General features: G+C 46.7%; 1 protein-coding gene across 1 annotated transcript in view; it reads right to left on the bottom strand.

The window, feature by feature from the left end:
* Positions 1-710: 710 nt before the first annotated feature.
* LOC149347073 (endothelin-converting enzyme 2-like) overlaps positions 711-15,015 on the bottom strand; it is a 78,333-nt gene continuing 64,028 nt past the window's right edge. The window contains exons 7-12 of the mRNA XM_089541479.1: positions 14,050-14,339; positions 12,799-12,936; positions 7,740-7,900; positions 6,926-7,124; positions 4,174-4,433; positions 711-840 (exon numbers count right to left, since the gene is read on the bottom strand). Of these exons, the coding sequence (XP_089397605.1) occupies positions 711-840; positions 4,174-4,433; positions 6,926-7,124; positions 7,740-7,900; positions 12,799-12,936; positions 14,050-14,339 (1,178 nt within the window). The remainder of the gene's footprint in view (positions 841-4,173; positions 4,434-6,925; positions 7,125-7,739; positions 7,901-12,798; positions 12,937-14,049; positions 14,340-15,015) is intronic.

The raw sequence follows: 15,015 nt of genomic DNA, 5'->3' as shown, positions 1-15,015 counted from the left end.
TACATTTCAGACCACAGACTTCTGTGGAAATTGTTGAGGATAGCAAGAAAACTGCGCGTGCTCAAAACGTGAAGCAATAAGCAAACAGGTGTGATAGGTGTGCATGATGTTAAATGCTTAATCAGTCATTGATAAAGCATTGTATTAAGCACTCACTGCTAGCTGACATGAGACAGAAAGGCATGTTCATGTTCAGCCGTGTTGCTTACATTCATAAATTCACAAATATATACATTGAAAGTGTCCACAGGAGTTGCGTTTTCTCAAAACATTTCGACGAATGTCAAGGCACTTAGAAGTATTGTAAACTATTAACACGGTATAGCTTAAAGGGTGCAAATAAAGCAGTGATAGGGCGAATATTCACGTTAAGCGAAAAGAATGTATAAATATCTATCTGATGTGCCTGTCCAGCACTGCGGCAGGTAGGTGTGCTTCATGGATGGTCTGAAATTGGAAAGGTGAATTAAAGGATTTGTTAGCGCAATACGTGAACGATATGGGGCAGGGACAAAGTCGATGATGTAAAAGCGAAACCATAAACAAATAATTGGCGAGTGACTTGCATCAACTGCACTCCCTGCAACGATATCAAATGATAAGTTCGGACATGGGTCCTCAGCATCTCTGCAATCTCATCTTGTGACCGCGTGTATCCCGAGAAGTGCAGCAAAACCGTTGTCGAGTGCTGCGCCCTGTAGCACTGCTGCTCAGTCGGTTTCACCACAGATGGACGCGGGCGCCATGGGGTGTTCCCCAATGTGGCAGCCAAAGGCAGATGAGAAATGCCGCGTGTTCATCAGGGCCTGGTTGCAGAGGCGCTCGCGAGGTGGTATCGGCCTGTGAGTGGAGAGAAAAATGAAAGAACTAACCTTTGTGCACAGGCATGATGACGCAAAGTGGGGAAGCGTACCTGCCATCGATCTGGTTTATGCCAACACTATGGTCGGATATAAGTCAAGAACGCAGCGGCTTTTCCCCATTAAAGCACCCCGTCTGAGCCAATGGTGCAGGCCGACTCTCATGAACCTGCTAGCGTGACAATGCAGGGGGTAGCAGATGAAAGGGGATAGCCCCCTTCCTCCATGGTCGGGGATAGTTGTCCCCTCCGCCCTGCTTTGTCACGCAACTCCCTGCATTGTCACGCTCTAGTTCATGAGAACCAGTCGCCTCCATGGGCTGTAAGGGGGTCCTTTGAGGGGGAAAAGCCACTTTTTTCTTGATTTGTATTGGACTATAGGACGTGTCTGCTGTGCAAACGCTGTCTAGTATAAATGCCAACTTAGGTTGAGGCATGCATACAGAGGCAGCTTACAGAAAAATTAATGCGAATGAAAGGGAGCCCACATTGAGACCTGTATCAAAAAGGGAAGAACGAAAATAGGAAGAAAATTTCGTAATTGAAGCGAAATGGAAATTGTCACGCAGTACCTCTCGTAGAGTTTAGAATGACTGCTTTGGCAACATGGAATGCGCGCTAAGTCCAGAATATATGAGTTGTTGTCCATGAAGAACAGTGGCCTTAGAGACCAGCGTGAAAAAAAGGTTTTTCCGAAACCTGCTCTGGGCTCCAGAATATATGAGTTGTTGTCCATGAAGAACAGTGGCCTTAAGAGACCAGCGTGAAAAAAAGGTTTTTCCAAAACCTGCTCTGGGCTCTACATTCAAATTAACTCGTGTACCAGCTGGTCGTGATGATAGATGAAAACTGGGCATAGGTAAAAACCAGATGTATGCGCTAAAAGACAAACAGGGCAATGTCATCAGCAATATGGATAAGATAGTTGAATTAGACGAAGAGTTCTACACAAATCTATACAGTAGCGAATGTAATCATCAAGTCACTGAGGGAGGCAGTCAAGCACAGCAATGGGACATCCCACCAGTAACGAAGGAGGAAGTAAAGAAAGCCTTAGGAGCAATGCAAAGAGGGAAAGCAGCTGGTGAGGATCAGGTAACAGCAGATTTGTTGAAGGACGGAGGAGAGATTGTGCTACAAAAACTAGCCACCCTGTATACGCAATGCCTTGTGACCTCGAGAGTACCAGAAGCTTGGAAGAACGCTAACATTATCTTAATTCATAAGGAAGGAGACGTCAAGGACTTGAAGAATTACAGACCAATCAGCTTATTGTCCGTTGCCTACAAGGTCTTTATTTACTAAGGTGATCGCTAATAGAGTCAGGGCAACCTTGGACTTTAGTCAACCAAATGATCAGGCAGGCTTTCGTAAAGGATACTCGACAATAGACCACACTCACACCATCAATCACGTGATAGAGAAATGCGCAGAATATAACCAAGCCCTGCATATAGCCTTCATTGATTACGAGAAAGCATTTGACTCAGTGGAAACCTCAGCTGTCATGCAGGCATTGCGGAATCAGGGTGTAGAAGAGTGTTATGTGAAAATATTGGAAGATATTTATAACGATTGCACAGCTACTATAGTTCTCCATAGAGTCAGCAATAAAATTCCAGTACGGAAAGGTGTCACGCAGGGAGACACGATCTCGCCAATGCTCTTCACTGCCTGCTTACAGGAGGTATTCAGGGGACTGGAATGGGAACAGTTGGGGATAAGAGTTAATGGAGAATACCTGAGTAATTTGCGATTCGCTGATGACATTGCCTTGCTAAGCCACTCAGGACAAGAACTGCTAAGCATGATCAATCAGACAGACAGAGCAGAACAGTGGGGCTAAGATTTAACATGCAGAAAACCAAAGTAATGTTCAACAGCCTAGCAAGGGAACAGCAGTTCGCAATTGGTAGTGAGGTGCTGGAAGTAGTAAGGGGATATGTCTACTTAGGGCAGGTACAGACGGCTGATCCGGATCATGAGAGGGAAATAACTAGAATAAGAATGGGGTGGAGCGCATATGGCAGGTTCTCTCAGATCATGAATGGTAGCTTACCAATATCCCTGAAGAGAAAAGTATACAACAGCTGTATCCTACCGGTACTCACCTATGGGGCAGAAACGTGGAGGCTAACAAAGAGGGTTCAGCTTAAGTGAAGAACAACGCAGCGAGCTATGGAAAGGAAAATGATAGGTGTGACGTTAAGAGATCGGAAGAGGGCGGAGTGGGTGAGAGAACAAACGCGGGTTAATGACATCTTAGTTGAAATTAAGAGGAAGAAATGGGCTTGGGCAGGGCATGTAATGCAAAGGCAAGATAACCGCTGGTCCTTAAGGGTAACGGAGTGGATTCCAAGAGAAAGCAAACATAGCAGGGGACGGCAGAAAGTTAGGTGGGCGGATGAGATTAAGAAGTTTGCGGGGATACGGTGGCTGCATCTGGCAAAGGACAGTGTTAATTGGAGCGACATGGGAGAGGCCTTTGCCCAGCAGTGGGTGTAGTCAGGCTGATGATGATGATGAGTTAGACACCACAACCTTTTTCCAGGGAGAATATTCGAATAAGCTGGTCCCAGCTGATAGATGGAAGCTAAAAAACTGGCTGCAGGGTGGAACCAGCTAGATAAGGATTGGAACTGGCTGGGCCTTTGCTGTAACCTGCTAGCGACGATACTGGCGCAACAATGCTGTTGTTTATACCATTAAAAAAAATCGCCGTTGCTTTGTAGTACGAATAGTCTTTCCCAAGAAGCTTCTAGGGAAGGGAAATTATCTCTAGGGTAGTATACCCCGACGTGCGCGTGAAAGAACCCCAAGTGGTCGACATTTTCGGAGCTGTTCACTACGGCGTCCTTCATAGCCTGACTCACTTTGGCACGTTAAACCCCCATAAACCATAAGCCCTGACAGCTCAGAACTGACCAAGCATGATGATGTACACGCAATGCCTGGGTTCATCGCACTGATAACTCGCTGCGACGTTTAGGGCATTTTTCTCTTTTTTTTCACTACATCCCTTCTGCCACGGTGCGGTTCAGGTATCAGTTGAGTGTGAGATGGGTACAGGGTACAGTCAGGAACAAAAGTGCCTGGACCACATGCTCCGTAAATGGAGTCACTCTATTAACCGCCGGCTGGAGACCACAGTAGTATTTCACCTCCACAAGTCTGATCTTCAGCCGGCGGTCAGTAAAACTATCGGCTTAGTTTATGGAGCACATGGTCCAGAGACACTTGTGCCTGACTATACGTGCTTCTTTCCTTTCCGCATAATGTATCATTATTATTATTATTATTATTATGATTATTACCCATGGCCCTCTGTTGCGATGGCTGGCAGTCCACACAGTGGCTGGCAGAAGCTGAGGAAGAACAGCTGCATGGGGGAATAGGCGCGGTCCAGGAGCAGTCCCGTGTCGCTGCGCGACCTCAGCACTTCAGCGGCATATGCCGTGATGGTGGCCTCCAGCGCGGGCTCCCAGCAGCCGGCTGCTCGCTGGTCGAAGTGCTGGCGCGCTGATGCCGACAGCCAGCCGGAGCCCAGCTGTCCATTGCTGCTAACCTCGATACCCTATGAAGGCAGTGAAAGCCTGTTATATAGCCTGTACAGGAAGTTCCAGCGATGATACTGAGTATTGAAAGTGTTTTGATGCGTTCGCATTAGAACGCCCACTGTCACAAAAAGTGGCATGCGGTATTGGTGTGTGAAGCCTGGTTGGCAGGAGACTGATAGGCTGGATCGCGCCACCCGCTCGCATGGTGTAAACCAGGCAGCGGCTGCTTTGTCCGGTAGAAGCTAATGCATACTCTGCAACATGAATCGCATTGATCTTTGAATTTTTTGTACCGCCCCATCATCACGCCAGATGACCACCTGGCTCTTCAAAGCGACCTTCACATTATTTCATCACTATATGCCTGCCAAATGCCGAAACCGAAACTTTGCGAGATCTATTTTTTATGTAAGGAAGATAGTTGGGGTTTGATGCCAGCGGCTAGCGCCAACGAAGGGGAGAAAGAAGAAGGAAGGCGAAGCTGACAAAGTTCGGGTTTGCACTTCCGAACGCTGGCCTGTTGAGCAGCACCACTCGAACAAAGACTGTGGCTGTACACACTAATTGTGCGAGTCGCCTCATTACACTGCCTGCTCTTCCCCTGGAGCTACGCCACGATGCCCAGGCTACCAGGCTCTACCACGACACCCTGGCCCAGCCTACCCAGCACCTCCGCCAAGTGTAATGAGGCCACTCGCACAATTAGTGTGGAAAGCCACAGTCTTTGTTCGAGCGGTGATGCTCAACAGGCCAGCGTTCGGAAGCGCAAATCCGAACTTCGTCAGCTTCGCCTTCCTTCTTCTTTCTCTCCTTCGTGGGCGCTAGCCGCTGGGGCATCGAACCCCAACTCTCTTTCTTACAGTTGTTAGAAGTGTGCTGACAGGAGATACATATGTGGCTAGTAACCTTGTCGTACCAACGTGAGCAGATTTAATCTTTGTAATGCACCTGTATCAGCTGCGATTTATGGTGTGTAAAAATGTGAATGATTTTCATTTCTGCTCACCTAACTGGATGAACTGCATGAACGGTTGGACAGTACTGCATATTGGGTGAGTTGGTTAACATACATATTGCAAAATTTTAGCGCGAAAAACACGGACAGAAAGAGTAGACGACACGAGCGCTCGTGTCGGTTAGCGCTCGTGTCGTCTACTCTTTCTGTCCGTGTTTTTCGCGCTAAAATTTTGCAAGATGAACAGTTGGAATTAAGAGTTAATGGAGAATACCTATATAATCTGCAATTCACTGATGGCATTGTCTTGCTGAGAAACTCGGGAGATGAAATGTAAAGCATGATCAATGATTTAGACCAGCAGAGCAGAACGGTAGGTCTAAAAGTTAACATGCAGAAAACCAAAGTAATGTTCAACAGTAGCGAAGTGCTGTAAGTGGTAAGGGAGTACGTCTACTTTGGGCAGGTAGTGGTCGCTGATCTGAATCATGAGAGGGAAATAACTAGGATAAGAATGGGGTGGAGCACATAGATTGGCAGGTTCTCTCAGATCATGAGCGGCAATTTGCCAATATCCCTGAAGAGAAAAGTATACAACAGGTGTATCTTACCGGTGCTCACCTATGGGGCAGAAACATGGAAGCTAACAAAGAGGGTTCAGCTTAAGTTAAGGACAACGTAGCAAGCTATAGAAAGAAAAATGGTAGGTGTAACGTCGCGGTTGCACTGAGCTTCCTGCGTGCCTCATGCACTCAGTCCTGGTTTTGTGTACAGCAATTTCCTGGCCTTGCAGGTCTTTAGAGAATGAGTTTCCTTTGTTTGAAAAACTGACATGCCATCATCTTGTATATGGCTTCTAAATCTCACTGGCACTGACAACATATATTAGCTGTCTCTAGACAGTGAATTAAAAAGTTAACTACAGTTGAAAACAACTTAAGTCTGCAGTGAAGCTCTGCCCACATTGAGGACCTTCGCACAGATTCCGCTACAACAAAAGTAGTCTTTTGTTAAAAGACTTCTTGTTACCTAAACAAGGAGTAACCACCATACAAAACTATAAGCTCAAGAATTTTTTATGCCTGTGGCTTGTTTAACATCGTCAAATATTCAGAATCTTATTCCGCTTGCTGTTTTCATTGGTCAGCGGACATCGTCAAATATGCCGCGGACCATTAATCAGGATGCCGCGGACCATTGCCCACGGTTACGAACTACTGTTTTTTTTTAAATTCTATCCGACTGGAGTGAATTTTCGGCCATTAGCTACTTAAAGTTGATTGATTGTATAGTAATTCTGACGTCTGCCGCGAGTGGCAGTTTGCTATTGAAAAGATTTGCTAAATTTGTTCTCCACATTTTTAGCAATTTTTGTCAGTGTTTGCTGAAATACCCGGTTCTACTGACTATGTTCGTCAGCTTGGTGAGCACCGTTTAAGTTGTAGGTGTATAGTCCCACAGACACATCATTGGTTCGTAGCGGGGTATGGATATATATCCACCACAACGCCGAACTACGCGACTGGCTCGGACAAGCATGTGCGTGCCGCTCACCCGCTCATCGAAAGCCTTGGCCATGAGCCTGGCCAGTGTGGCTCCCAGGCCGGCGTAGACGATGGCGGTGTTCAACGCCTGGGCATAGTAGAGAGGAGCCTGCAGCGCCGCGGGACTGAGCACCACGCGGTTGCGCCAGTAGTTGTACTCTTCCGGGGGATCTCGAGCAGTATTTGGGAGCCACAGACGATCCTCGTTGCTGCGCAGGGGGTAAAAAAAAGAAAAAAACAAATGGCAACCAGGGCTGCATCGTATAGGTGACAGGTGTGCGGTGTATCCCAGCACAATGCAATACACTCCAATTCGAAATATTTACTCGAAGCATGGCTCCGGCTGGCAATGTAACCAAAGCTAGAGAGAAGAGAAATGCCCTCAGTTTTCTAGTTATCAGAATGTAGTCCCCAGTTGCACTTAATAGTGTATTAATGCGATAGTTGACGTCAGAAGCAAAATCTGCCGTTCATTGTTACGAAATTAGATGATTGGTCGATAGAGGTCACGTGACATTGACGTCATCGCAAGCTGCTCACCGTGCAGGTGGCAACTTGGCCACCGGATTGTGAGTAGCCTTGCCAAAGTGACAGATGGTGGCAATTATGGTAGCAATCGAGTTTCTTGACAGTTACTTTGAGAATCGATATGAAAAAATGATATATGCAAATGTTGGCAACGTCACAGCATATAGTGGATATCTGCTAAGCTAGCTGTTCGAATATGGTGGTTGATGGACCAAAAGTTGCAAAGAATCTGACGCAAACGGGCTCACAAGTTGAACAGAAGCTGCGACAAATGTGAAACCTAACGCTATACGAACCCGCCGGTGTCGGAAGTGGCGTTCGTCCCCAGCATCAGTGCGCGCTGCGCCCTGGCTGCGGCCAGCCAGAAATGGATGTACGACGGTGCCCGGTCAGGGAAGGCGTCGTAGAGCTCCGTCAGCTGGGCGTCGTTCAGACGGCTGCTCGGCCAAAGCTCCATCTGTACAAATTGATTTGCCGGTGTTAATCGTGTGCGCATGTGTGCTGACCGTGCAGTGGAATGTGGACAAACCTTAGAGACTTTTGGTATCCACTAGGGTGTCCGGACTCCACTGAGCCACCACGGAGGGTGCACTCATAGACATGAGTGCGCCCTTCATGGTGGCTCAGTGCCTCAGGCCACAGCGGCCGGATTTATAGATAGAGGCGAAATGTCAAAATGCCCGTGCGCTATGCGATCTCAGTGCACGTTGAAGAATCTCAGTCGGTGGAATTTAGTCCGGAGAACTCGACTGCACACACTTAACACATATTAGCCTATATAGGAGTAAAAAGGGAGTATAATTAAAGGGAGACTGCAGCACTTTTTTTTAAAATCGGGCTGGCAGCGGCATCCTATAGTTTTCCATGCTGTATACTAGAATATCGCATCCAAATAAGCAAAAACAAGCGCGAATTGCCTTTTTTAGCCGAAATATGCAGCCTGTGCCGCGGGGCACGCCACCGCCCGTGATTGGTCAAGACAGGTCGTGACGTCACTTTGAGGACTGGAGAAGCTACCGATGGGGATCCGGCGCTGCGTTGAGTGCAGATCGCAGCTTTCCTCGGTGTTGTAAAAGCGAATACGGCGACTATTTTTTTTTTTACTGACCTCCGAAGAAAAGGATACTACAGTTTGCTCATTCCACGTATCGCCTGAAACCAAAAAAGACACAAGCAAAAAATTCTACGCCTAGCACAAGCATACCCCAGCGTCTAAGACGCGATGCAGACCATGCGTAAAAGGTGCCAGCACAACCTCGGCTCGTATTCTCGGAAAGGAAGGGGTGCGAACAATACTCAAGTCAATTACCACCACCGGACGCCTCCTGGCTCGCTCGAAAGAGCGTCATCCTAAAGAAAAGGCCCAAAGTACTGTGTACAAAAAATCCTGTTCTCAGTACCCGGCGTTGCCGGTTGGGGCAAGAAAGTATTTCAAGGAAACGATGAAGGAGCACAAAGTTGGCATCAAAATTAGCGAAGTGCAGTGGCCAAGCACTGCGAGGCATGTGACCACAGGATAGTGACGCAATCATTGTGCGCTGAAAACCAAGCCAAATACGCGCACAAGGCTGCTGCTTCACTCGTGGCGCGTTCAGCAGATGCCAGAAAATATTAATCGCTGCCTCAGAAACGTTCGCCCTTCCTAGATTTGCAGTTTAGGTTCAGTGAAGTAGTTGCCAACTATATGTGTGTTTAAAAGCCAAGCTAGCTGCAACTCGCCTGCTGCCATAACTTGATGAAGAAACCGAGTAAGGTTGCGATGTTGTTTTGCAAAAACTCGGTTGGCATTCATTTCTCTCATAAATTTGCATCCGAAATCAACGTCGAACGCTTTCATTTTAATTGCTTAGCTACGATTAAACGAGATGCCGCATATGAAGAGCTTCGATGCTTGCTTGCTTTGCTTTATTGTGCTTTGCTCTGCTTGCTTGCTTGCTTGCTTGCTTGCTTGCTTGCTTGCTTGGACACGTCGAACCGAGTATAAAATCACTAACCGAGCCTTGCTGAGCACGTCTCAGGTGGTCTGGCCGCACCTAAGCTGAGGAGAGCGACACATGCTTAAGCCTCTATAAGGTTTCTTCAGGGGCTAAGTGAGCATGTTTGTACTTTTAAAAGAGGCGCTTCTTCGGAATGGTGACACGCCTCTCATGAGCGAGAAAATCGAAGGAACTGTGTCATGGTTCAGCCGCGCCTTTTCGACAGAAATCTCCAGAGGTCACATTAGGGACAAGCTCTGCATGTCGCCGCTCCTACGAAAGTGCATCGAGCAGAGTAGGCTTGCTTTGGTCAGCTTGAATTCTTCGTCACAGCAGCGAGCGCTTGAGCTGCGAGCTTTTGATCTTGCTAAAAACAGTGGAAGACGACACAGTCTCGACCGTATTTGTTCATGGACACGAACGCAGAGTAGTACATCGTGTTGAATCTGATTTTCAAGGTCGGCTGACACGCTTTGTACGTCACAACGCATGCAGCACGAGAAACAACGCGCGCTGAAAGCTTGCTCGGGTGCGCCGAAGTATCCCCGGCTCCTCAACGTGACGTCACGGCCGACACGGACGATGTTTCTTTCTCCACTGTTCTCCTCTCCTACGCTCACGCGGAGCGCGGGAGATTTGAACATTGCGGTTTTAATTGGTGATTGCGCCACTGTTTTAGCCGAAATCGCAAAAATAATTTCACAGACGTGATCAGCAATGACACTACTTCAAAACCCTAAAAAATTAGCTAATTCGAAAACCGCCTCAGTATCCCTTTAAGCTGTCCTCTAGCATACTCCCTTTTAGAGGCAGGGCATGTTGCCGAAGCCGTGTAGATTTCGTACACAAAATGCCCCAGGTAGCACCGAACATTAGAATAGTGTTATAAAAATGTTATGTAAGTTGAAGTATTGTTACATGTTGCATAGTAACTTTACATTAACATTAAAAATGAACATATAACGTTATAAGTTACATAGGAAACGTTACTTTCACGTTCTAAACAAACGTTTTAATATAATCTTCTAAACTTTATTATAATGTTAGAGTCGCAACTATAAAACAACATTGCAAATATATTTCGAGCACAGATTTCCAGACATTTTCTTACTGTTCTTAGAGTAAAAATGTTTTTCAACTAACAGTACAGTGGTGAGCAGCCTTGTCTAGAGCGCTTGAGCAGTGCGCACTTGGTAACAAAAACCGAAATTAGAGAGCAGCCCCTCATTACAGGGCAAAGTTTTCGTGACTGCTTTGTTTACGAGGCTATCTGGCGCTACTTCCGTGCAAGCGTTGCAGCTGGACCCTAGAGGCTGCCACAAAATCTGGATTTGTTTGCAAGGAAGTACACCGCCCGAGCGCTCTAGACAAGGCTGCTCACCACTGTACCTTGTAACCACATCTCTTAGATAGTACTCGCCATAGATTACATGAAGAGCCCCATTATTTTGTCACAAAACTTTAGTTATTACCAATTCCCCACTGTCACTCATGGGATATTCCGCAGTAGCGAGTATATAAGCTTGGCGGTATGATAATCGTTTGGAGGTGAGTGGAGAAGGTGTCGCTCTTGTGGTTGGTTCTTGCAGAGCGTTGTAAGTTGTGTGCCATCACCACTGGTAGGCCTGTATGCTTGTGCGGGGCTGCTTTACCATTTTCGAGAAAGTTCCATTTATGTTGTTTACATGTTTCATGAATTAGAAGAACTTGTTGTTGGGCTAGTTGGTAGTTATTCATCATTGTAACGTCATAGGTTACAATGTTTCATGAATGTTTGGGGAAGGTTACTGTAACATTTATATGTAACGTTAAAAAAAAAGGACATTACGGACATTGAAATAACATTTGAACGTAACAAAAATGTAAATTATCGCAACGTTTCAGTGCTACCTGGGGCAGAATACATACAGTTGGCGACGAAAATGAATTCCCTCTTCAAAACATGCGAAGTTCTAGTAGTTACAAAGATTTTAACCAAAGTCTCAATTTCCTCTATTCGCTAAACTCAAGGACTCCGGTGCTACATTTAAAAGCCTTCTTTCATTGATATTTGCACCAAGTTGTTATGCTTTGTAGTGGGAATGTGCCCCCGATGCCAATTAAGCATTCCGTATAGTGATTGAAATCTACTCCGGGACTTGGGCAGCATACCCTGCCCATAGAAGGGAGTGCGTTAAAGGACAGCGTACTCAATGTTTACTTCCTTATAAGAATGGGGTGGCATTTGGCAGGTTCTCTCAGATCGGGAATGGCAGTTTGCCAATAGCCCTAAAGAGAAAAGTATACAACAGCTGTATCTGACTGGTACTCATCTATGGGGCAGAAACATGGGGGCTAACAAAGAGGGTTCAGCTTAAATTAAGAACAATGCAGCGAGCTATGGGAAGAAAAATGATAGGTGTAACGTTAAGAGATCGGAAGCATGCGGAGTAGGTGAGGGAACAAACTGCTAGTCAAAAACAAGAGGAAGAAATGGGCTTGGGCATGACATGTAATGCGAAGGCAAGATAACCGCTGGTCCTTAAGGGTAACGGAGTGGATTCCAAGAGAAGGCGGCAGAAAATTAGTTGGACGGATGAGATTAAGAAGTTTGCGGGTATAAGGTGAACGCAGCTGGCAAAGGATAGGGTTATTTGGAGAGACATGGGAGAGAGAGGCTTTTGCCCCAGCTGCAGTGGGCGTAGTCAGGTTGATGATGATGATGGTGAAGATTATTTGGGTTTAGAGGGATGTAGAGTGTATAGATTGTCCCACATAGCCCAAGTGCTGTGACTCATGATAATCGCTTTATCGCGAACTTTTGCCGCTTTTTAAGCGAGGCTTGTTTACACTCCTTTTTATAACTTTCTTTCCCTTTTTCGTTATGCCTAATGGCAAACAGCTCGAATAAAAAAAAGTGCTGTTTCGCGACAGTCAACACCACATTCCACCTACAATCCGGCAGACTTGACTGCAGTTATAAAAGCGGGAGGTGCTATGCAGTTGCTTTTGCCTGTGCCTGAACATTGTGTCATACGCAGTACTCACTTTCTGAAACGAGTTTTCAGGAGACTTACCAAAGCTGCAGATCCCGATCGAACTAATATATGGCTCACGGCTTACGCATGCATCTCGACTCACTGAACGTCAAACCGTTACTTCCCCTCTATACCTTTTGAAAAATAAGACCGGACTTCGTTATTGAGACCGTGTGCACGAAAAACATGTATTCCTGTAAACAGCTAACTTTCTCTGTACTTGTATACAGTCTTGCTGCTGGGATTTAAACGGACGTTACTCTTTATTTATGCGTCTTTCATAATGAACACAAATGGTAGCATTAACTGAACCACTCCCTCTCTTATTCATTGGTTCATTCGTGCAGAAGCGGGACGCCCACCGTGAGGTTCTCGACCTTGGCGGCAAGCTTAGACTTGACTTCCCGGGGCAGCTGTGGGTCTTCCTTGAGCACGGTCACCATGTGGTCTCGCACGCCGTTCGCCACGGCTGCGATTTGGCTCCTGCTTCCTTTGTCCAACTGCGGGCAGAAATGCCTTGCAGTGAGGCTATAGTGCTGACAGCGCAGTGGTGTAATGGGAAAATTGTGTCATCACCATGTGTATCGAAAAAAGCTACGACCAGTAAAAGAAAACACAACAGAATCTCGCCCAAAGTACGACAGGATTTTGTCATTCGTGCTAGCGGCAAATTTTTGTGTATTTTAGTATTTTTCTGTTGCATGTTTGTGTAGTTTTGTCGCCGCAAGGGACACACAGTGCACTCTAAACAGAAAAGGGCTTACTCCCTTTTTACCCCTTTCTGTTTTATAGTGATATGCAGAAACATCTGCTAGTACTAGTTCGTAGTAGTTGGTATTAGTTCGTGGCCAAAAATTCTGCAACAATTTGACAACAGAAAACTTCCTGTTGTTTTTTTTTAGGTAGGGTGTAAATATAGTCTGATGCAACTTAAGTATTCAGTGACGCTCTGGCCACATTCGTGACCGCTGCACAGTAATTATCACCTCAAATATTTTTATCTCTCTGGCTTGTTTGATATAGAAATTTGATTTCGTTTGCTGTCGTGATTGGTAAGCGGACTAATGCAAGACCCGGCAATCCATGACCCATTTGTTAACTATCCTTTCTTTTTAGTTTTAAAGCTGTATCCTACTATAGTGATAAAAGCCGGTGAACTCGCCTTTTTTTTTCGCTGTATCGCCTAAACCCCACAAACCTGCGCGACTTCTTCGCTGTGGAAGCCATTTTTCTGAGTCAGCGATAGCAAGAGAACTTACTACCAAAGGTACCACGGTTATGCAGAGATTTCTATACGGACTGTGCAGAAGGGACAGGGAAAGCACAGTGGAGGCGAGCGCAACAGTCACTCTGGACATGGACATTCACGGTTATCACGTGACAGTGGCTGGCGCTCGACGTTACCAAGAGAAACCTCATATTTTCCTGGGGACTTCATTCGGCCATGATTCGAAAAACGAGGAAGGCGTGGACATCAAATGTAATAGTGTGTGTGTTACAATCACAAATCATCAAATGATGGCTGCCCGCACCATTTTTCGCCTTGTTAAATCTGGGCCTCAGGTTTCGAACATATTTGGCCTGCTTCTTGGCTCTCTGTTGGGCTTCCTAACCTGGTTGGTCGTGTACTCGGCGCTGAGCAGAAAGCCGTAGCGCAGCTCGACGCCGGCGTGGCAAGCCAGCAGCCTGTCCGCCTGGTCGCTGGGCGGCGCGGGCCACAGGTCCGCGTGCAGCTGTAGGAACCACAGGGCCAGCTGGTCGAGCAGACCGGCCCGCATGTTGACCGCAAGATGGGCCAACGCAGACAGGAGGCGTTCATTGTCCACCAGCACTAGGTCGTCGGCGCCGACGGGGACGTCCGTGCCGTTCAGCACGGAATGCAGAAGCCGAAGCCACGTCTGGCCTGATGGGAGACACCACCCACGAAACACATAACGTCTTAGAAACGTCCTGAAACAGCTCGAAATTGCTTCACATGTCGCGCTAGATTGGAACGTCTCATAGACGTCAACGGCAAGACGTCTTATGGAAACTTCTTTAAGACGTCCGCGGTTTCTGAAACTTCTAACTCAAGGCTATGTTAAGAAGACGGGGCAGTACGTTCAGGCGATTGGCAGAAAGCTGCCACCATTGATTAAACATCATACAGAACACGGCAATCGTTTTCAACCTTCACGTTTTTTTACAACCAATGAATGAAACATGCAAGTGATGCATGAACGGCTCTGGAAGGATCGGTTGCTGAACTGCTCATGTAATGTGACATCCAATAGGAAAATGACATGAAAGCCTCATGTTGTGTGTTCCTTTCTTTGCTGTTTTAATCTTGACTGTCACATTCGTGGCCCAGCGGCTGAAGACTTTTCCACAGAAGTATTCGAAGGGCGCCGCCATATTTGATACCTGCCAACACTAGTTCGAGCAGGAAGGAGCTGAGTGCTTAGATATAGGGATCCTACTCCCTTCCCTCCACTCTCCCCCTACTCTTCCCTCACCCCGAAAGCCAGTTGCCCCGACGGTCGCGAAAAGGTCCCTGCTGCTTCTGCGCATGGCCATCAGGGCACAGGTTCAAGTTCCGG

The sequence above is a fragment of the Amblyomma mixtum genome, chromosome 4 (genome assembly GCF_055824585.1).
Source record: "Amblyomma mixtum isolate Tamu chromosome 4, ASM5582458v1, whole genome shotgun sequence".
Lineage (NCBI taxonomy): Eukaryota > Metazoa > Arthropoda > Arachnida > Ixodida > Ixodidae > Amblyomma > Amblyomma mixtum.
This window is presented reverse-complemented; position numbering and strand designations above follow the sequence as displayed.